The sequence below is a fragment of the Misgurnus anguillicaudatus genome, chromosome 14, assembly GCF_027580225.2.
Source record: "Misgurnus anguillicaudatus chromosome 14, ASM2758022v2, whole genome shotgun sequence".
NCBI lineage: Eukaryota > Metazoa > Chordata > Actinopteri > Cypriniformes > Cobitidae > Misgurnus > Misgurnus anguillicaudatus.
The window spans coordinates 20,779,599-20,803,274 of NC_073350.2; the positions used below are offsets into that span (position 1 = coordinate 20,779,599).

At 38.3% G+C, this 23,676-nt stretch overlaps 1 protein-coding gene across 18 annotated transcripts in view; it reads right to left on the reverse strand.

Annotated features, from left to right (window-relative positions):
• plekha6 (pleckstrin homology domain containing, family A member 6) overlaps positions 1-23,676 on the reverse strand; it is a 103,237-nt gene that overhangs the window by 3,545 nt on the left and 76,016 nt on the right. For 9 of the 18 annotated variants that reach the window (XM_073876032.1, XM_073876033.1, XM_073876030.1 and 6 more), the window contains 20 exons: positions 16,279-16,475; positions 15,688-16,134; positions 15,107-15,611; positions 14,855-14,941; positions 14,479-14,532; positions 12,260-12,340; positions 11,348-11,416; positions 11,165-11,249; positions 10,940-11,085; positions 10,717-10,812; positions 9,704-9,815; positions 9,358-9,497; positions 6,556-6,738; positions 5,454-5,529; positions 5,231-5,334; positions 3,566-3,721; positions 3,293-3,442; positions 1,835-1,968; positions 1,493-1,635; positions 655-751 (listed from right to left, as the gene is read on the reverse strand). In XM_073876032.1, coding sequence (XP_073732133.1) covers positions 657-751; positions 1,493-1,635; positions 1,835-1,968; positions 3,293-3,442; positions 3,566-3,721; positions 5,231-5,334; positions 5,454-5,529; positions 6,556-6,738; positions 9,358-9,497; positions 9,704-9,815; positions 10,717-10,812; positions 10,940-11,085; positions 11,165-11,249; positions 11,348-11,416; positions 12,260-12,340; positions 14,479-14,532; positions 14,855-14,941; positions 15,107-15,611; positions 15,688-16,134; positions 16,279-16,475 — 3,060 coding nt within the window. In that variant the 3' untranslated portion in view covers positions 655-656. Of the gene's footprint in view, positions 1-654; positions 752-1,374; positions 1,636-1,834; positions 1,969-3,292; positions 3,443-3,565; positions 3,722-5,230; positions 5,335-5,453; positions 5,530-6,555; positions 6,739-9,357; positions 9,498-9,703; positions 9,816-10,716; positions 10,813-10,939; positions 11,086-11,164; positions 11,250-11,347; positions 11,417-12,259; positions 12,341-14,478; positions 14,533-14,854; positions 14,942-15,106; positions 15,612-15,687; positions 16,135-16,278; positions 16,476-17,265; positions 17,581-23,676 lie in introns of those variants that run through there. The other 9 variants (XM_073876028.1, XM_073876037.1, XM_073876029.1 and 6 more) reach the window with 7 other exon arrangements.

Consider the following 23,676-nt stretch of genomic DNA (forward strand, 5'->3'; position numbering starts at 1 on the left):
TGAATATTTTTTATTTTTCTTGCCAAAAATCGTTTCACTAGATAAGACCCTTATGCCTCATTTGAGATCATTTAGAGTCCTTTGAAACTGCAATTTTAAACTGCATTAAAACTGTTACGTGTTGGTGTCCATTAAAGTACATTAAAATGAGAAAAATCCTGGAATGTTTTCCTCAAAAAACATAATTTCTTCTCGACTGAACAAAGAAAGACATCAACACTTTGGATGACATGGTGGTGAGAAAATTATCTGGATTTTTTTAAAAGAAAATGCACTAATCCTTTAACAGCATAAAACTGACTTTTGATGTTCCATAACCGCTGCAAGAATCCATTTTACTGAAAACAAGACAAAAATACTAAGAATTTTTTTCTTAAAAAAATCATTTTTTGCAGTGTATACCTCGGAAATGTGTATTTTTATCTCACATAATGATTTACAGTATTTACATCATCTACCAGCAGGGGCAAACTGCCTGAATTTCTAAATTTAGAACAGATAAAAATGTGCGATTAATGGCACGGTTAACTCATGCGATTAATCTAGATTACGTATATTTACATAGCTTTACTTAATTAATAGAAAGCAAGGGCAGTAATGAGCAGGACAGTTCAGGGAAGGGGTGGGGATTGTCGTGTGGTGGGTGGGACTCACCTTCACACCTTCATGATGTGGGAGGAGTCAGAGTAGTCAGCAGAAGGGGGAGGGACCAGACTGGTTGGGGAAGCAGGGGGACTGGAGGGGCACTGGGCTGCAATGCAATGATATCATGAGAAAAAAAAATGAAGCAAAGGAAAAAGGGTTGTGGATCAGAGAGGTGAATATACACACTTCTCACAGAGCCACAAGCCAAAAGGTAAAATGAAGAGGTAGGATTTATGCTCATTGCATTTCTGACATAAAAATTATGGAATGACATGAAAAAAAACCATGAAGACACTATAGCCCTAAAAATATTATTTTTTTATTTGTTCTATAAAATATAAGGGCTGGACCTTTTATTTATAAAGGACGTATAGCAAAGGCATGTCAAATTAAAATTTAAAGTAAGGCAAAATGATGAAGATGTCTCTCAACACTTGTTTTACTCTCTTTATCATCTTTATCAAATGTATTGTACATGCCATTGCTGTGTGTATTAATGTAATGCTATACTGAAAAAAAAAACGTAATATATTCATAGTCATTGCTGTGTCTAAATACATTTTCCTCAGTGAATCTAGATGGATCTAGACAATGTTCTTCAATGCAGAGGCTGCACATTCGAGATTATCAACTAGCTTTTAAAGTATATTTTGAATGATCAAACGAATTACAGTAATTATCTGAGATATAAAAATACATTAAATAATAACTTTTGTATCATAGTGCAACCTCAGCTCTGAAGTTTAGGACATTGAGGAACATGTGGGGGCATGTGACAGTGGGGTCAAAGGTCAGACGGTGGGGGTCACAGCACGCCCAGGCTCTTCGGGGCGGCAGGCTTCCTCACCGGAGAGCAGCCGGCTGCGACGGGAAGCCTCTGCGGCCAGGGCACACGAGATCTCGATACGCTTCTCTTGTTCATGAAGCTGTTGCTCTGAGTTACTGGGTCCCTCCACGGGCCCGTCCAACACCGGCACCACGTTCTGCATGCTGGAGCAGAAGAATAGGACACGGAGAGCCGTTAACAAAAAATATTTATAATTACATATATGTATTTGGCAGACGCTTTAATCCAAAGCAACTTACATTCAAGCTATACATTTATGTTAATATCTGCGCTTTACAGGGAAAGCAATACGTTTTAGTAATAACTTCATTCGCAGTTAAAGGTTGTGATGTGGTGTCATACTTTGATTTGGCAATGAGCGACTTGATTCTCTCCACTTTCTTTTGCTTCTCCTGCACCTCCTCAGGACTAAGTGGTGTACTGGGCTCCAGGTCTACATATCGCTCGGGAATCAGGACTTTTTCTGGAGCAGACAACTATAAACAAGAAAAAACTATTTTTTTTCTATAATCTGTATGTAAATCTGTGCTTATTTAAGTTTGTTAATAAAGAAAAACCTGATATTTCAAACATCCACTCATTGTTATTTTAGTTCCACAAACCAGAAAAAAATGTGACCCTGTCTGTAAAATCCAGGCTAAAGTCTCAGAATTTAAATTTTGAGATTAGGAGCATTAAATCTTGATTTCCAGCACTGGTTTCACACTGACTCAGTCGACATTAAAGTTATCAAGGTTATATTTTTACAAAATGTAATATTATGTAGGATGATTTGATATACTGTAGAAAACAAATATTGACATCGAGCTGGGTTTTCAGAGGCAGGGACACATAAGATGAATGTGAATACTAGCAGTTAAAGGAATATTCCATTTTCTTAAAAGAAAAATCCAGACAACCTAATCACCACCATGCCATCCAAAATGTTGATGTCTTTCTTTGTTCAGTCGAGAAGAAATTATGTTTTTTTCTCATTTTAATGGACTTTAATAGAGCCCAACATTTAATACTTAGCTCAACACTTAACAGTTTTTTTCAACGGAGTTTCAAAGGACTATAAACGATCCCAAACGAGGCATAAGGGTCTTATCTAGCGAAACGATTGTCATTTTTGACAAGAAAAATAAAAAATATCCACTTTTAAACCACAACTTCTCATCTAAATCTGGTCGTGATGCCCCAGCGTGACCCCACGCAATACGTCATGATGTCAAGAGGTCACAGAGGACGAACGCGAAACTCCGCCCCAGTGATTACAAGTGTTGAGAAAGAGGACAGTTCCTACGTTGTTGTATGTGGAATGATACTAATTAATGTCTTTGTGTCAGTTTATTGTTTACAATGGTCCGCAAATGTGCGTTTTATATATGTAACACGTGACCTCCCTACGTCACTACGCATTTACGTTAGGTCGCGCTGGACCGGATCTAGACGAGAAGTTGTGCTTCAAAAGAGGATCTTTTTTCTCTTGTCAAAAATGACAATCGCCTCGCTAGACAAGACCCTTATGCCTCATTTGGGATATAGGTTTATAGTCCTTTGAAACTCCTTTGAAAAAAACTGTCAAGTGTTGAGCCAAGCATTAAATGTTGGGCTCCACCAAACTCCATCAAAACGAGAAAAATCCTGCAATGCTCTCCCCAAAAAACACAACCTCCCCTCAACTGAACAAAGAAAGACACCAACATCCTGGATGACATGGCGGTGAGTAAATAATTTGGATTCTTCTTTTAAGAAAATGGAATATTCCTTTAACAATGCCATTGTTGTTCATAGTGAAATGTACAGTGTGACTCTAACCTCTCTGCTGATATCCAGGTCGTAGTGTTCAGGCTCCACCTGTCGTCGCAGGCGAGCAATTTCCTGCCTGGGAGACTCAAAATTTTCCCCCCTCACAGCTGCCTCCAAACCCTTAATATCCACCTCATCGGGTGTCACTTTCCTCCTCACCTGGATGACAGGAAGACTGAAGGCTTAGTATATATATATATATATATATATATATATATATATATATATATATATAGGGGTACAAATATCTATTTGAATGAGGATGAAGAGTATGATGCTCACCACTCTGTAGTTTGTGGAGAGGTTGTTGGAAAGGTTGAGGCTTCGTCTCTTGTCTCTGACAGAACTGCTCTGGTGTCTTCGTATTCTTTCATTCTGTTCCTCCACACTCATTTTCGACTTTACCTCTGCAGGGAACACTGCACTCTTTGGCCTTTCCTGTGACACACATGGACACTTCACTATTACAGCCTGCATTTATACAAGAATATCCTCACATTGCTACACTATTTACTGTAGTCATAAGCCCTATTTGGACGCTATCTGTTTCTGGTAGGAACGTATGGTATTTTCATCATTTACGGGGGGTAGTCAGTGATTTTTTTTTTGCTTTCCAAATCCAAAATGTCTGTGTTTTTCTCCGACCACCGGTGTAAAAATTCCTGGCGGAATTACCTACTGTTTTTTAACAACAAGTAATTTAATTGTCATCCGAATCCACATCTCAGAGTTTATAAAAGGGCACTAATGCAAAAGTCCTTCTGCACATTCACTGAAAAACACTGTAGGGTTGCGCGCTTCGTGTTTAGTCTGCATCAATGAAGCGTCTTTCTTTGCGTGCATTTTAAACATTGACTCCTTCATAACTGAAATGAAGTATATATGGGAACAAAGTTTCATCATCGCTACTACAGCAAGTGCGGGCTGATATAAATAAAGAGAAGAAAATCACGAACGTTTAAAATGTCTATACATATTCCATATACATATAAACCAAGTTTCTGGGTCATTTGAATGATCATGTTATACCACATGAATAAACAGTGCATATCCCGGTATTTCCACTGCAAATTTATCTTCATCCAATGCATGAGTTTTATCGCAGAGGAGGCATGCAAATATATTTTTACCGATATCCTCATGAGAAACAATTACCGTCTGAAAAGGGCTACAGTCACGCTAAATATGAACACTTGAAGAGTTTGGTTCCAAAGCGCAATAACCGGCAATAAAAAAAATTAGTTACTGCCAAAATCAGTATTGTATCTGGTCAGTATTAAAAACTCAATTTTTAATTTTTTACGTGAAATCCGATATCCGCCATGCTATTGTGTCATCTTTTCTACCTTTTTTCCAAACCGCGACAAACGCCAGTCCTCCTTAAGGATCTTATAAAAAACTTTCCATTATCTTACTCGAAGTCAACGAAAATCGAGCAGGACCAAAACATTTTACAGCTGATCATCACTGTCAAAAATGTTCAGGATGACAGCAGCAATGACAGTGTTCTTAATATGACAAAGTAAGTGTTTTGATTAATGCCATTAATGTTTTTTATCAGTGTATACCTCTAGTCAACTAAATAAATATATCATGGCAAAGATGAATGCACATTATATATTGATTCAATAGATTTATAGCATTTTGAAAAAAAACTTGTCATAGATTTATTGCATTTTGCGGAAAAAATAATCCGTTTTTAGTATAAATCTTTGAAAATCAAATTATGGATTTAAATTTTTAATGTTATTATAACCTAAAGATGCTATAAGAAAGTTTGTAACAGAAAATAGTGGTTTTCATGTTGTCACTTTTTTACCCAAATTAGTCAAAATGAATTTATTGTGTTTTGGAACCAAACTCTTCATTTATTCCTTATAAGATGTACTCCTGCTGCAGTATATTTTACTGAACATTAACAGTTTACTAGCAAAAATTTAAACCTACCCTGGAAATGTGACCATTGGGAATCTTTCCATTTCTCCGCTGAATGCCACCAGAATTACTCTTATCATCTGAAGGTGACTTGGTCCTCGGTGGAACAACTCCAACTGTGTGTGTAAGCAATTGAGCATTGGCATTATTGTAAAGCAATACAAGCTAGATGACTTATTCCCAATATTGTAAGAAAAAGTTTGGAGTAAACATTTTTATCTTGTGAGAAATGTACCTTTATTTTGGTTAGACAGCCTTTCTTGCTCTGAATCAAACTCGCTAGATTTTTCTCCCTGTAAGTTGTAGTTGTGCTGGAACAGAGCATAACAAATGTAAACCCTAATATCCTGAACAAATACAATTTCATAATAAACTAATAATAAAAATAAAAGAACAACAGTCCATAAGGATGCTAATGAGATCAAATAAGAATAAAATCAGGTCAGATCTGATTGGATAAACACTAGGTTATTTTTTGTCAGATTTGTCCAGTAGAATTGTATTAAATGTTTGCAGTTTAGTATTCAATTCCATTTTGGTTTCCTCCTCCAATGGAATTTTATTAATAATCCTGTACAATGATTTTTCCACTAGGGAATTACTTTCAACAAATATTCAGGGACAATTCTAGTGTCAGGGGATATTCGGGGCTAAGCCCAAACACACTTATTTACCACAGTTAAACAGTCCAACAATTGTTTTTAGCATACGAAAACAAAACTGGCATGACAGAAGTTTCATGTAGTTTATATACTGAATGATAAACAGTCACATGTCCTACAAGTGCATGAAGCTTCTAGGCCGAATGGGGGGATGTGTCAAAGCGATGTACGCACCGACACTAAACTGCATATACACAACACAAACACAGCAGACATAAACAAAACGACTACGGAAATGATGCAACTACTAAAGTAGTGTAGACAAATCTGTTTATGGGGGAATTTGAGTTGCCAACCACCACACATACAGAATGTAGAAAAAATAATAGCTTTAATGGAAAAGGACCTACAATGATGATCAAATTTCAGTATCTTACAACAGTGCCAAAATTCAATGGTGTTTGGTTTGAGATAAAGACGATAAGTAATAAATTACAAAATGAACAGATCCAGGAAAAAATTTCAAGCAGAGCAAGATATAGATTAAGATTAAAAGTGAAGCGGTTAGGAAATGAAGACATGTTAATAAGTGAGAATAAAAAGAGATTGTGGGGCATTTCTTGAAAGATGTGCATTATGATTGTTATCTGTAATGATTATGGACACAGGACATGGTGAAATCATAATGGGAATGAAAGGTTTTCCACGTTCTGTGCTGTCTCCTCTCTCAGGTACCTTTCTGCTGTGGGAATCTTCACCGTCCTTGTAGCTTTCCTGGTGGATGCCTGCATGAGGGCCCATGCTGCGCAGCCAGGCATTGCTGTCTAAAGGCAGGGGCGGTATGGAGGGGGGAAAGGACTGGGAGGTCTCCAGGGGCTGGTAAGATTTAGGAAGTGGAGGTCGCGGAGGGCCAACCTCCTGTGGTAGGAAGAATTAAAGAAACAGAGGAGCAGGGAGAAAGAAGAGAGAGGGATAGAATCACACAGAAGGAAAAGAGGGAGAGAAAGGAAGGGATGGAGAAGTGGAGAGAGAGCTGTGCATCAGGAGTGACTAAGCCAGGTGGAGGGCGAATAGAAAGCATATCATGGGAAGCATAAAGGCATGAAACCCTCATCACAATGACTAATAAACTCTGACCTGCACACGGCTATGGAACTATAAATGTACTTTTACCATATTTGCTAATAAAGGACAAAAAGACCATGTTTTAACCAATTCACTTTAACAATATTTGTAATCTTAAAAAAAGAATTAAAAAAATTATAAATCTAAAAATGTGCAGTTCAGTGCAAGTTTCTTTTGACCACACAGTACACACTTTTATCAAGAGTGTAACTTTGGTAGTGTAGCACTGCAGGAATGGGTCACCTATGACAACTACCAATTACACACAAGGCTTAAGAGCGACTAGAGCTACGTAAAAAAACAGGATCACACAGCCATTGAGAAAAAGGTATTAGAGAGAGAAAGAGTGCAGTCCTCTGTTGCAAAATCTAGTGAACTCCCTACATAGGCATACTGCCTAGCTTAGCAGACCACCCTGTGCATTTTATACAAGACCTAATTGTGTATTGTGCAGAATTGCTGCTTATGTGTCACTTATGAGGTTTCATTAAACAGGATGCCGTCTTTAGTATAGTAAATTAGGGCTACACCTGGCAAGTCCTCCAAACCCAAATACTAAGCCTTAGGATTAACACATTGAATTGGAACACAATAAAACCCAGTTTGATAGCCCAGGAAGTATTACAGAAAAAAAGGTGCACAAGTTGTCACCGAGAACGTACCTTTAAAGAGCACCTATTTCATTGCTAAAAAACGTTATTTTGTGTATTTGGTATAATACAATGTGTTGGCGTGGTTTATGGTTAAAAAAACACATTATAAAACGTGCAGTTCTGGTTCTTCATTCTGATTGGATGAAACACGTTCTAAGCCATGATAAAATACCCCAGTAAACCCACGGTTCAGGCCGCATTACATAAGTATCACTGCGCCACTGTTGCTGCGTACAGATTTATGAAAATAAACACACAGTCTTTAATCATATTTTTATTTTTTCTACAATTGCACAATTAATGGCGATATCCCGATAAATGTCAATAAATATTGTTGAGTCATCTTGTCAATAAAGAGAAAACGTTCCCTGAGAAGTTTCTACCTTAAATTCATATTTCCGCTATCCACTGGGTGGCGATCTTATCCAGCGTAAACACTGACGCATTCACTCAACACTAAAAACACAGAAGTTTTGATCAGGCTCTGAATCTGATCTCTTACAAAAGTTTTTCAAAAAAATTAAATTATCTCTGCTTTTAGCTGAAAATTTGAGATATGATAACAAAACAAACAAAGGTAGGATGAAAAAAATGTTTTGTTGTTGTTGTTTGAAAGCGGAAGGTCGGTTCTTTAATTTGATATTTTGTGTTTATTTAAAAAAGATCATTTTTTCAGAAAGGCATTAAGCTAAAACTGAGTGGCAACTAAAAAAAAAAAAAAAACCGCTGATGGGGAAAGAGTTAAGCATGCTTCCAAGCATATTTGATCATCACTTCAACAGTTGCACAATATAAATGTTAATGTATAAATTAGATGAATGTTGATTTTTAAAAATAAACACCACAGTCTTAAATCATATTTTCATTGTTTCTTTGCTGTGTCTGTGTTGGTTGAGAACTATGCTCTGTTTCAGCCACACTTGATTCTGAGGAACTACTTTGTTTGGCGGAAGAGTAATATTTGTACTAATATAATTACAACTTATTTGTGTTTTAATTTATGAAATCCTGCTATGCATATGAAGTAACCGTTTTATAAAAGCAATAAACCCCGCAAAGCAGTGCATTTTATAACAGCTAAGGGGGTTTAAGGCACTCCGCAAACAACGCCCCTTAGCTGTTATAAAATGCACTGGTAACCCACTGCTTTGCGGGGCTTATTGCTTTATTATTTACCACATAACGTACAAATTTCACTCTCTTCATGAAACGCACAGATTTCAAAAGCTCTGTGTCCCTGACTGGCCAGCTAATCTGTACGTAGTGATTGGCCTGAATACCTCTGACGTCAGCCGAAAATGTGACGCTCCTTACCATGTTTGAAATATTCGCTCACAATGCAATGCTAACAGGAGTTAACTTACAGGCAGAGCTGGAGGAATTATGATAATGTCGGTCTTGTCTATGTCACCAATCCCAGGAAGTAAACTTTTGCCTACAATCCGTTGGTTTGTTGTAGTCCAAGAAAAGAGATTTACACTGGAGACGATAACTTGCGTCATCGTTTGCATCATTGCATATCGTTAACATGTACTAATACACACTTACACACCAAAAGAAATGTAAAAACGTGAATCGGACAATAGGTGCTCTTTAAGAAGGTATAGGTACCAATATGCAACTTTTAGGTACCAAAGTGTACTTTTTGCACGTTACAACTTATGTACCATCTGGTATCTTTATTTCTGAGAGTGTACTGTATTGCATTCACACTTTTATATGTAAATCACATTGGAAATGATTGTGCTTTGTGTAATACCTCTGTGGCCAGCTGTTTAGTGGGTGAGGACTGGGATCCAGGTACAGGTGAGAAGGGACTGAGAGGACTTGTTAGACTCACTGAACTCAAGGGGCTCGCTGGACTGTTTGTGCTGAAGGAGCCCGATGCTCCACTGGTTCCTGGAGAGACAGAGAGTGTGAGAGAGATATTAGGACTAATATTCAAAACTAAATGTTTTTTACTGTAATATTTCCCTATTTGCTAGTAGTCAAATCCTTATAACACATACAGTAAAGCATGTTCTCGCTTCATATCACTATTAATACTTTGAGGGTTGTTTGGGGCAATGCACTATATGGGGGGAGAGTAAAGTCACTCATCTGACCTCTGTGCTTGGCCGTGTCTGTGCCACGGGATGGGTTGTTTTTGTGCAGCCCCTCCAAGATATCCTGAACCCTCCAAAACTCTTTCTGAATGTGCATGTGTACCAGCTCACTCTGAGGAGATGAGAAAAAGGGAGGAGTTTGTAAGGAAAGCAGTTTATTGAAACATGAAAGTCATGCATTATTAAAGGTGCAGTGTGTAATTTTTAGAAGGATCTCTTGACAGAAATCCAAAATAATATACAAAACTATATTATAAGTGGTGTATAAAGACCTTTCATAATGAACCGTTATGTGTTTATTACCTAAAAATGAGACGTTTTTATCTACATATAATGAGGGTCCCTTACATGCAAGTCGCCATTTTGTGCCGCCATGTTTCTACAGAAACCCTTAATAGACAAACTTTTTCTCCGATGACATGTTTGTTCGGTGGCGGCTACCGTAGCTTCTCTCTGTGATTAAAAAACGAGGGGTAAGCAGTGGACTGAGCCATTGTTTGCAATTCACCAGCACCTCACCACTAGATGCCGCTAAAATTTACACACTGCACCTTTAAGGAATCCTGTCAGAATCATTAGAAAAATGAATATTGGTCAATCTATATGTATGATCCGATTTAATTGATTGCATATTCCATTCAAATGAATATGCAGCATCCTCATTACATTACTAACAAATGAATACATAATTGCTATAATGTTTCTGATTGAATATTTTATTTCCATTATAATGTTAATCTTTTAGTAGGCTATAGGTAGTAACCCTCACACCAGACTCCCAAACGTAGCTGTCTTAGATTAATAGCCACTCATGTAAACGTTAACACGTCAGTGCTGAATGCAGATCATTTTTTTGGAGGTCATAACCGCATGTTTATGAATAAATGATGGGTGGAAATGAAGAAATAGCAGAAGCCATTAAGATAGAGTTTTCTGGTAACTAATGATGACTATGATGATGACAACATGAACATCGTGATGATGATTGCACGAATAGGCAGAACTTAATGTACCTGCCCTCCAGCATTCAGCTGCTCCCATAAGTCACCGTGGATAGCGTTCACCTCGTCCTCCAGAGCCTCAAACTCCACTCGAGTGGTGGTCAAAGCCTGTGAAGATGTGGAAACATCTACATTTAGATCTATAACCAATTCACATGCAATTACATCATATTTTATATAAAACAGGATATGGTTTATCTTCAGAATTTATCATTCATGAACCAAGTTGTCTTACGCTTGAAGCCTGAGATAGTTCTCCTCTGATGTTAATCAGTTTGTTTTGAAGACTCTCCTTTTTCAGCTGAAGTTTCTCCATGGCCAGTGGCTGGTTCCTGTACAGCTCCATCTCCTGATGTGTGGCCACCAGCACCCCCTCTAGGCTGTCCTGGAAATGACAGAAAACAGTGTGCTGTGAGATTACTGTAGGCCTTTTAGGCTTTCGGTAAATAAAAGAAATGAATGTCCTTTTCCATTCGTAGACGATGAACTACAGTCTCCTGCTCTTTCACTAGTCGATTCTGTTCACAAAGACGGTTGAGTAATTTCTGTTCAGAGACAAAAGTAAAGAGCAAAATCTTCAATCTGTGGATGTAGGCGTATTTCACAAGTTATGCATTTGCTTTTAAGCAGAAAAATGACTTACACTTGTTTCGATCTCGTTAAGTTTTAACGTGGGATGTAAGTCGCCATACACTTCATGGAATGGAGGCACCTACGACCGCAGTGAAAGAGACATAAGAGTTAAAATATTAGTGAAAAGAAGTATTTTGGTTTACAAGTCACCAGTTCATGAATATGAATTAACCAATTCATGAACATTGGTTAGTAAATAATAATTAATAATAATAAATAAATAAACTTTTTCAAAGACCCAATGAAATCACTTGAAAGAGTTTTTTCTTGTGTTGATGCACTTCCTATTCAAAAAGTACGTTTTTGATGGGGAGCTGAGTAAAATAACCACATATCGTCTATATGTGAATATAATACTGCACACTAGTACATAAAACACAGACAAAAAACATACATTTTGATTTAATTGAGTCTTAAAACAGCAATAATAGAAATCATTAGTCATTGCATGAAAGTGTGCTGTTTGCGTTATTCAGCAACAACAACAAAAAAACATTGCCAAATTTTGTGCCCCACTGTGTCACTGCTATACACAGAAAAATGGCCGTTTTGCTTTATTGTATGTGAATGAATGAATAAGACAAATACAGTACACAGACAACAACAGCAAGACTGTACAAAATATACAATGAACAAAATACAAAAGATGGGATACTGGGCAAACAAGCACTTGAAAATAAAGAGATTCTCATACACAAAATGTAATAAAAAAACCAAAACTGAAGATTGTGCATCTAATAGATCAAACTAAAACTATAACTAAAGTTCTATCGAAACATTGAACATGCCACATTCACTAAATAAGCACGGAGAGAGACAGGCACTGTTATAACATCAGAAAGCCTCAAACTGTGAGGCTGAACTGAGGTCAGTGGTTAAGCGACAGCATTCTGCCTCTCCAGAAGACTTGCACCTTTCTTACTTGTGAAAATAGCTTTGCACGAGGAGAAGAACGTTCAACCATTCTGGTTACCATGCCGATTAGGTGACCACTCTCTGTCATCTATGGCAAAACACACCATCATTCACCTGGCTATACATCTGACTCTAAATATGACCCAGCAAGCAAAAACCAAGACGGCTAACTATAAACCCAATATAATCTGGCTATGAGTAACCCAATTCTACCCTAAATAACTTTAAAATTAGTTACATGCTGTTTTTGACTAAATAACTTAGAAATGTACTGTATATCAATTATGTAAGCAAAGTCAACAGGTGTTTAAGGTGTTTGCGTATATACGAATAGTCTATTTTTAGGCTATAGTTAAACATCTATTAGACTTTCACAACTAAGAGCCTTGTTTAAGCCAAAAATTGCTTGCTGGGGAGTGACTGACGTAAATATAATTTTAGTAGCCTTAATTTATCTACTTTACTTACCCTGCTACAAAAACAAGAACATAGAGGAGAGACAGTGACGAGAGGACAGTGATTGTGAGAGGAGGTGCTTTTAAAAATGTGTGAGAGGACCATGAGTACATTTAGGATGTGGCTGTTTACTTGATGTGGCCATCCAAACACCAGTCAGTCTGTTCTGCATTAGGCACAATCCTTACTGTTATTTTAACAATACAGACGTTTGAAAACCCAATGAGCTACCCTGCATTTATAATGACATACATTCTGTGCATTTAAGGTACATTTTTATCATAATGTGTGTGGGGTTTAAACCTTTGAAATAGTGCCGTACGGATCACGACCCATGGTTCGGATCGCATGCTATTCACAGATTAATATGCAAATTTAAATAGGGAATGTTTATCATTTGCACGTGTTTCAAAGGCTTGCAAATGTTAACATTAAAGTAGTTTTAAACAATTTAATCACAAAAAGGTGCTAAAGTAAGCAGCTTTCTGTATGCACAGACGCACATCCAGTTGAATGTGTCTGGTCTAGCTTCAGTCAGACGTGATCATCCCTACACCCTTCAAAGATCAGAACTCTTGATGTGTAAACTTTAGAGAGAGTTGCGCTACTGTGTCTCATGCTGTAGTCGATTAAAATACAATTTGGCGAATAAAGCAATGAAAAACAAAGTAACGTTTTCATGTGGGGCGACTATTTATGAGCCGTTTGGAATTTGCCCTCTGTCCGTGTGCGTGCGTACGTTTAACCCTTTCCCCGCCATTGACGAGATATCTCGTCAATCAAGAGAAAACGCTTCCCCGCCAATGATGAGTATTTCCGTCTTTCCGCAATACCGCTATTATCCACTAGGTGCCCACTAGGTGCCCTTCCGCAACTTTTTAAAACTGGAAGTATTGCCCTATGGCAAGCTGCTGCATGTCCGTGTCTGTTTTAAAGATCGCTCTGAATGGGATCTCTATGAAAAGTCCGTCACAAAAATGGAATTATCTCAGCTTTTTGCTCAAAATGTGGTGTTTTTGCAGAAACCTACCCATATTCAAAAGCTGATTACAAAAGAACTACTGAAGGTAGGATGAAACAGGGTTTTTTTGTTTGAAAGCAGAGGGTCTGTTCTTCCATTTGGTATATTGTATGTTTATATATTTGAAGAAGAACATTTTCTGGAAGGCATTAAACTTTTGTGAAAATCATGAAAAACGCTGGCGCTGGCTGGCAACTTTTTTAAAAAACGCTGGCGGTGAAAGAGTTAAGTGCACTCAGTAGTGCACACACGGAGAGACGCGTTTCAAAAAGCAAGCGAACTTAAAATCGTTCTGTTCTTGACCGGGCACATACAAACAAAATGATCTCCACAATATTCTTTTTCTAATAAAAAACATTTGTTTATGTCTTAAGTGTATGTATAGATTATTGTCAGAAACCAGTATTTGGTCTTAAAGAGACAGTAACCTCAATTAACCTACTTAAGTCTGTGTCATTAATGTTGATCAAACAATGCGCAACTTTGTTCTTTTTTAATAAATGTTTGTAATTTCTTTATTTGTTATTAGATTTTTTCCACCCCTTTTTTTGCTGATATGAAAAATGATCCAATCCATGCCTCAAACACCGTAATGTGATCCGAACCATGGGTTTTGTGATCCGTCACACCCCTACTTTGAACTAATACCATGCTCTGCAAATGGAGCTCCACATATTAGTAACTCGGTTTTGTAGTTTATATAAGCTGTCGGCATAGAAACCCATTAGTAGTTAGTTGAAGCTTCCTACCTGCTGATCTAGGTACTCCAGGTTCCTCTGAAGTTGCAGGTCTAAAATGTCCTCCTGATGTATGCAGTGACGCGTCAGCAAAGCCCAGTGTGTCAAACGCAGCAGCATACAGCACACACAGACAGAAACACCCGCAAAGCACCAGACGGCGAGACAGAGACCAAAACAAGGTGAGGACACACACGCGCTGATCATCACATTAATTATCACATAGTGAAGCATATTATGTTATGCCCATACACGTGTACAAGCACAGGCAGATTAGGAGCTCACACGCATGTTACACTTGATTTGTGCTAAACACAAATTAGCAGTGGCAGTTTTTGGTTTATGCTAAGCTTAACACATGCACAAATGCAAAAAAAATGTAACCTACCATTTTACTATGGAGAGAGGGGGATGCTGGGTAATTATAGTGGTACATGCCTTGGCTGTAAGAGCGGCGATCTCCAGGGAAATCATACTGAAAGAAGAATTGATTATTGTAAGTATTGCAAAGTATGGGGCAGGGCCCTTTCAAAAGTTGCACTAAAAGAGTACCTCAGAGGCCCATATTGGTCCAAATATATACATATCTGTACCTAAATGGTACATATTAGCATCTTTATAAAGGGTAGAAGGGTTTAACCTTAGGTGAACTGAGGGACCTGCGCAGGCCGTAAACCGCAGGGTTAGCGTAAATACCATCTTCTCTTATGCGACCAGGCACTCGATCAAACCTGGTACTGGGCGACCGGGCAGGCGAAGCAAAGTTGTGCGGAGAGTATGGTCCTCCTGAAGAGGAAGAAGGTGAACGAGGAACGGACCGTGATCGCGGCTGAATGGAAAGTCGTCGCATGGAGTTCTGTGCTGCATCTACTTGGGTGTAATAGCCTGGATGAGGGCCCTGGGGTCCCATTATCCACTGAGGGTCTCGAGGTTGCCCATATAAGGGTCCGTCTCGTAATGATCGCCTTCTCTCCTCTGCAGACCAGCGAGGGGGCGGACGATCGTACGCAGCTGACATGGAACAGATGCTTTCAGGGCGTACTCCTGGTGGGTACAGGGGATATTCCTCCACAAATGGAGGCCCGCCGTACGTACTGTAGTAATCCGGTGACATACCACGGTTTACTGTGTAATACCTAGATGGACTGAGCAGACGAAAAGTAAAAGCATTAGGTGGCAATCATTTTACCGGTAAAATCAACCTCAAAATGTTTTTCTCACCTGCGCCCATCATCTGGTGGCACCACGGATCTGCGCTGGTTGACCCACTGTTGCAGCTGGGTCATAGAGCTTTTTCTCTGGGCGAGTCTCTCCGGTGCCGTCCTTGGCACAAAGCCTCTCCGCAACACTACGTTTTCCTCGTGCGGGTCCCGTACATCCCTCATGTTCTCTTGGGACTGGTATCTAGAACCGTTAGAAGGACCGTAGTTACCCCATCCGTTGGGTTGATGTGGTGCCAAGCGTCCTTTCTCCCCTATCCTGCCTTCTACATTTGGGATCACCGGGGTGGTGGGCATGGAATTTCTGGTCTCCACCCCATTGTGCTCATGGTTGACAGGCTCATGGGGGTGTGGCCTCTGACCGTTGTTCTCAGAATGAGAATTGGGTTCGAGTCTTTTGGCTACCGTGTCGTTTTGGTCGGCTGCAGAAATGGGTTCAGATTGATTTCTGCAGGATAGCAAGAAAAATAAAGAGATTTGGGGCCATTTACTTCAGAGAATGTTACCATATTGACTAACGTGTATAATAATAATATGGGTGTTTATTAGAGGGCATGCAACCCCTTTAATTTGTTTGTACAGTATCCAGTACCTGGGCGTAGTCTGATATTGGACACTGGCAGCTTCATTCATGGCCTGGATCCACTCTTCCTGCTCCATCTGGCTGTCTGCACTGAAGTAATACGTTCGCGTTCCTGCGTGCTCTACCTGCAAACAGAAAGCAATACCGCCTTTTAAATCCTCACTCTCTTCTTCCTCCTCTTCCTCTTCTTCCTTTTCAGACCACACCTGCAACAGAAAAACAGAGAAAACGAATATTAGTGATGTGCCCTACAGTCTCACTTCAGAATGCACTGTAACTGTAAACCACAGGAAAACCAGAACATGCAAAACAGACCAAATACAGCACATGCAAAAATACACTCAAGTTGTAAAAGTAAAAAATGAGAATTTCAGCCTGTGCATGAAAAACAAGCTTGACAGACATGCATACAAGCGTGAATACAAATGTATTATCACTTGAGGCTTTTCTGGGACATGTTAAGTGCAAGCAAACTGATTTAACATGCAATGACATAATCTTTACTTTAGATGTCTCCAGTCTAATGGGGCATACACACCAAAAGCGAGTTCAACGATTTTGCATAGATTACATACAAAGTCAACGCAAAGACACGATCAGACGTGTCCTCACGTGGGGCGAAGCGAATGATGCAATATGGGCGGCGCGTTTGGCGCGAAAACACGCGCTATTCGTCTCAAACGCGTCTTCGCCCAAGTTAACAATACTCAACTTGAGCTATTTATAAAAATTCGCCTGACATGAAGTCAAATCCCGCGACTAATCTAGAGTGAGTAGCGATGCACCGCGTTTGGTGTGTACATAGCATAAGAGACCGTTTATACAGTATATTGTCAAAGGACTTATCATCCTGAACTGGAGAAAATTGGTAAAAAGGAAGGGTTGGACAGAACATGCAAAACCAGACAAAGTTACTGTATAATGTATCTAGTAGTCTGGAGTTAACTGGAAACATGCAGTTATACAGTACAAGCAAAAAAAGGTGCTATGAATTACCTACTAAAAAGTATCGTCTGCATTGGAGGTTGAAGAATACTCAAGAACCCTCAGAGATAGGGTGGGGGGTGGTGGAGGTTTTGGAAAAAGAGGAGAAGAGACTACATGAAGATGACTGGGTCAGATGTGAAGGTGAATTTTTGGACAATCTGATCGGTTAGATGTGATGTGGTTAACATCAGATTTAATGAGTTATCTGAGAGGTCAATATTGTGCATTAATATCCTGAAAAGATAGCAGTGAGTAGAAATGTGACTGTGCTATGTTATGAGACATTTCACATACATAACAGCTATTGTGTGATGCACAGACACCCAAAATATACCGGTGGGACAGTAAAGAACTCTTGTCCAAAACACTGCGCTTCCAAACATGTCCACATGGGGGCAACACAGAATTATTTAGACAAGGGGTTTTTAACCTTTTTCACTTCAAGACTCCCTATTGCCACAACAATATTTGAAGACCCCGCTCACAATTTTTGAAAAAAAAAATACAAGAGCTTGACATAAATAGAAAAATTCGTATAACTTACAACACATATCTTGGTTTTAGTTGTTTTAAGCTTATTCTAATGTTTGTTTTGTCTTTTTAAAGGGGACATATTATGAAAATCTGACTTTTTCCATGTTTAAGTGGCAAGTGCTATAATTGGGTCCCCAGTGCTTCTATCAACCTAGAAAATGTTAAAAGAAAAACACCTGTAACTTAGTTATGGTAAACCATTCTCTGCAAGCATGTAAAACAATATGTCATTGAAATTTGGCTCCTCTTGTGATGTCAGAAGGGGATTAAACATCCCTTTTATCTGCCCTATCCAATCACGACACTGCGATTTAGTGCAGAGTTCAACTCATTTGCATTTAACAGGACACACCCAAAACGCACACTTTGCTCACACCTACAAAGTGGCAATTTTAGCATGCTATGATAAATTATCTATATGATATTTTGAGCTAAAATTTCACATATGTACTCTGGGGACACCAAAGTTTTATTTGACATCTTTAAAAAGTCTTGTGAAATGTCTGTCCCCTTTAAATAATTTAAGTAATCTTGAGGCCTCATTGGAAGTTTGTTGAGGCCCTCTAGTGGACCTCCAGGATGAGAATCAATGATTTAGACCCATATAAAAATAGTTTACTGTAGTATTTACTATAATAAACTGTAGATTCAAAGATACTATAGTACTTGTTTTTTAACCTTACCATAATAAATGTTAAAGTATACTACAGTATTTTCTACAGTTTATCAATTTAATGTAAATGATACAAAGGAATACCAGAGTAAACATTAGCAAAGTATTACTATAGTATACTACAGTATTTTTTTACATGGGGACTGTGCATAATAGTGTAACACCCAACAGACAAGAAATACTGTATGAAAATGTATTAAATGATGTAGGTTGCCAAGTGCAAAAGAAGCAAACAGAATTGAATACATTACAAAATCCTAAACTCAAACTCAATCAAAAACAATCACAGGATTGCTATATATACGCAATACTAGAAAATACTTCTTCTGCTTAATGACATCTGAAAAATCTTAGCTAATCCAGCAGGTCTCTACATTAATGTGAACCTCTAGGAATAGTTCCCCTAAAAGAAGATATTTTGATAAATGATGGTGAGAACACAGTTGACTCTACCCACTGACTTCCATAGTAGGAAAAACAAATACTATGGAAGTCAATACTGTTAACGGTGTGCTTACCATCATCCATCAAAATATCCTCTTCAACAGAATAAACAGAATAAAGGAACTCATTAATACAGATTTAAAACAACACGAGGGTGAGTTTAATGACAGAATTTTGTTTTTAAGTGAACTATCTGTTTAATGTTTCCAAAATTGACTTGACTGTTGACCCCAAACCAGTCCAACAATGCAAAAAGCCCAAACAAATACACAGACACAGTTTCACATCGTCCCATGCACAGCAAGTTCTCCTGAATGGATAAGGTGTGTCATTATCCATTATCTGACAATCCCTGAAACCTATAGTAATACTATAAAAATGATGCTGTTTGCAATTCAGCAGTTTTACTTTTGCTAATCTTCTCAAAAGACCTTGAATGAGGCAACAACTTGGTCACCTGGGTGTGCCAACATTAGCTTCATACAACCAAATAATAAACCGACTAAAGATCTGTTAGCTAATTGACCTCACAGACAGATTATAAGAAACAAATTATATTTTTGAATAGAAACAAAAAGGTAACCCGATAAACCGGATTGGTTTTAAATAGACCAAATTTACAGTCATATGCAGATAAAGAGGCTTGCTATGTAAAGTGTCTAGGAAGAACAAAGACCTGTCCTCTGAGTTTCATCATGCAAACACATTTAATGAGAATGAATCAACATGACTCCAATGTACCAGAATAACAAGACCACATAGACTGACATAACCTCGTTCTAGATCATAGCATTGTTTGTCTTTATTCACAGACTGAATTGCCAGGTTGCTAAGTAAAAAAAAATATATTTATAAAACAGCCCATTCTGGTTCTTCATTCTGATTGGTTGAAACGCATTCTAAGCCGTGATAAAATACCCCATGTAACCCCACGGTTCAGACCGCATTACATAAGTATCACTGCGCAACTGTACGTACTTATTTATGAAAATAAACACCACAGTCTTTAATCATATTTTTACATGTTTCTACAATTGCATAATTAATAGCGATATCCAGATAAATGTCAATAAATATAGCTGAGTCATCTCGTCAATAAAGAGAAAACGTTCTCTGAGGAGTTTCTACCTTAAATTCATAGGTCCGCTATTATCCACTAGATGGCGATCTTACCAAACTTAAACACTGACGCATTCACTCAACACTAAAAAAACACAGTGTAGTACTGTTCGGCTCTGAATCTGATCTCTTACAAAAGTTATTCACAAAAATGGAATTATCTCCGCTTTTAGCAGAAAATTTGACAGGTGGTAAGAGAACTAATGAAGGTAGGATGAAACTTTTTTTTTTTTAAGTGGAGCGTCTGTTCTTTCATTTGATATATTTTATGTTTCTTTAAAGAAGATAATTTTTCTAGAATCCATTTAACTAAAACTGGGTGGCAACTTAAAAAACAAACACTGACGGGGAAAGAGTTAAAGTTAAGCATGCTTCCACGCATATTTGATTATCACTTCAACAGTTGCACAATATAAATGTTAATGTATATTTTAGATGAATTTTGATTTATAAAATAAACACAGCAGTCTCATATTTTCATTGTGCCTTTGCTGCGTCTCTGTTGTTTGTGAACTGTGCTCTGTTGCAGCCACACTTGATTCTGAGAAACTACTTTGTTTGGCATAAGAGTAATATTTGTACTAATATAATTACAACTTATTTGTGTTTTATTTTATGCAATCCTGCTAACGTTATGCATGTGAAGTAACCATTTTATAAAAGCAATAAGCCCCGCAAAGCAGTGGGGTTACAGTGCATTTTATAACAGCTAAGGGGCGTTGTTAGGCACGATGCGTTATAAAATGCACTGGTAACCCACCGCTTTTTGGGGCCCATTGCTTTAATATATTTTGTAGTCCTCTGTGTTTATATAGTTCTGTGTGTGTATGTAGCACCAATGTCCTGGGGAAACATTGTTTTATTTCACTATGTACTGCACTGCTGTGGTTGAAATGACAAAAAGTGTCTGTTTTCTGTTCTTTCACTAAAAATACTGCATGTTGTGTGCACGCCTAAAAATCCCTGCAAACCAAACAGGCATTTGATGTCACAGGAAATCAAATAAAACATTCTGCTGTTCACATCGTGAAGGTTTCTCAACTTACAGATGTCTGGCATAAAAAACATGCCCTGCTATCACAAGCCTTACCGTTGTACCTGCCAATAGAAAAGCGTTCTTGCTTTGATAAAACCTCTCCCCTAGGAAACTGTCAAGCACTCCCTTACTATTGATTTATTTGAGGGTTCTGTCTGCATTTTACAGAGAAGGCTTTGTTTCTCTGGGGATTATTAAATGGATCTTGGTTGGCACTTTAAATGTTTGTTTTACTTAAAAGTAGCTGATGCATTATTGTGTAACTAACCCCACCAGTGTGGAAATCATGATCAGTTGTAACACCTCCATTTGCAAGTTCGTAGGTACGTGAGAAGTATTTGACATTTTTTTGTACCGAGGTGTGACAAATGATGCATTTATTTAACTGAAGCAGGGCCAATTTGTTAAATTGTCAATTTGTCACTAGTAATCTTATGCAAACTTTACTTTCTACAAGATCAAAATTCACAGTCTAGATCTGGAAACTACACTAGTAGTTTGTGCCAGGAAAGCTTCTCTTAAATCAGCCAGTAGTGTTAGTAAACAAAACAGGTTTTTGCGACCGAGTAATGCGTTGTACAGTAAATCACCTCCACAAAGGTGGGTTAAAATAGTAGCCTGAATTCAAGTGTATCTTGGAGACACCGTTGTGGTCTAGATCAGACACTTGTGTTTACAATGGCCTCACATGTCAAGCTCTTGTCTGATCTGTCTTTACGCAACCTCCTCTAACTACCATGTCCTCCTCTATCCAAACAAACACAGGTACCTCCTTCTATACTGTACTTCACCAGAATGTCAAATGAAGCAAGAGCTATAGGGACTTCCCATCACGCAGTACTGTATGTCAGTTCTGGTCTATATTTATACAAGGCTTAATTATGACCTAATTGTCATCATTGGTCTGTGAAGAGAAATTTCGCGTACTGTAAAGAATTTTTCACACAGAGCTCAATTTTCTCCTAAGCGAAGAACGACCATCAACCTCCATCAACCTCCAGAAGATGAAGTGCTTCACAGCAAAGCATAAAACTAGCCTAAGGGAACAATCTTAAGAGTAGAAGAAAACAAAAGCATACTAGGATGATGTCCTGGTTTGGTACAAGTGATGGCAATGCACCAGACAAGCAGTCGATAAGATTTGATAAGTGACGTTCAATCGGCCTTTTAATTTTATTGCACATGAAACAGGGTCAGCTGCACAGGCCTCAGTGAAATGTGATATTGTTGTCTCTCGCGGTGCCAAGAGCCCTCTGTCTCCCATGACACTGGCACTGAGGTGTGGCCCAGGCAGGCACCATTAGCTACAATCATTTGTCAAATAATGGGTGAAGATAGCCATGTGTATGATATAGTCTGGACCAAATCTGTAAGATTGTCCCATTTGTTATCGATGTGCTTGTTGGGTCCTGTTTCAGTTAGGGTAGCATATTTCAACAGGTCAAAATGAAAACTACAGCTGGTTATTTCCTTGGAGTGTAATATCCATTTACTGTCTCGCTCTCCACACTGACCCATTTACACAGCACAACACAATCTACAGCTACGTTTATAGTATCTGGTTCTGGCAAAGCTCCAGTGGCCTTATTGACAGCATTGTGGAGATACTGCACATGGCAAAAACCAATCATTGTCTTTGATCCAGTAAAAAACATTTAATCATCCACGAAAATATGTTTTCAGAAAACAAACCTTTTATAATAAAAAAAAAAACATACAGTATGCTTTAAACTAACTAATTCAATTTTCCAGTGGGTTAAGAAAAGTAAACCCAAGTTAAGATAAAGTTTTTTTATTGTTGCTGGCAAAAATCTACCAAGCCCCTAAGGTGACAATTTGGTTTAATCACAAGTTTAGTTTCGTGCGCACACGTGAAACTATCACGTACGTGAAGCTATCGCGATGAAAAAATGCGATGGAATTGGATGGATGGATGGATCCAGTAAAAACATTTAATCAAAGTAAAAGAAAAGTAAACCCAAGTCAAGATAAAGTTTTTTTATTGTTGCGGGAAAAAATCTACTGAGCCCATAAGGTGACATTGGAGCAAAAAAAATCAAAAGTTTAGTTTTGTGTGCTCACGTGAAACTTTCATGCACACACGTGAAACTATCGCGTGCGCACGCGATAGTTTCACGTGCTCACGCGATAGTTTCATGTGCGCACGCAATATTTTCATGTGGGCACGCGAAACTAAACGTTATTTCATTTTTGCTCCATGTCCGCTTAGAGGCTCCATAAAAATCCTTGATCTTGCGGGCATTTTCTTAAAAAATGCGATGGAATATGCGGGATAATTTTTGCAATTTTATGCGATGAAATTGCAGGAACTTGCCAAAACTGCGGGAACTTGCAGCTTTTGATTGATGTTCACGTTGCGTAATTACGTCACTTCCTAACATTTCCATGACAACAGGGGACATGGCTGCGCATGTGTGAAGTAAATGCAACATTTTTCAACTTTCTGCTAAGACATATATGACTTTTTGCTACAAAAATGCAGGGATTATAAAATCATGCAAGCCCTGCATATTTTGCGAGCAGAAATCTGCTATTTATGCGGCAAAAGTAAGGCTTATTTAAAAAAAATGCAGCGCCCGCATAAATATGCAGA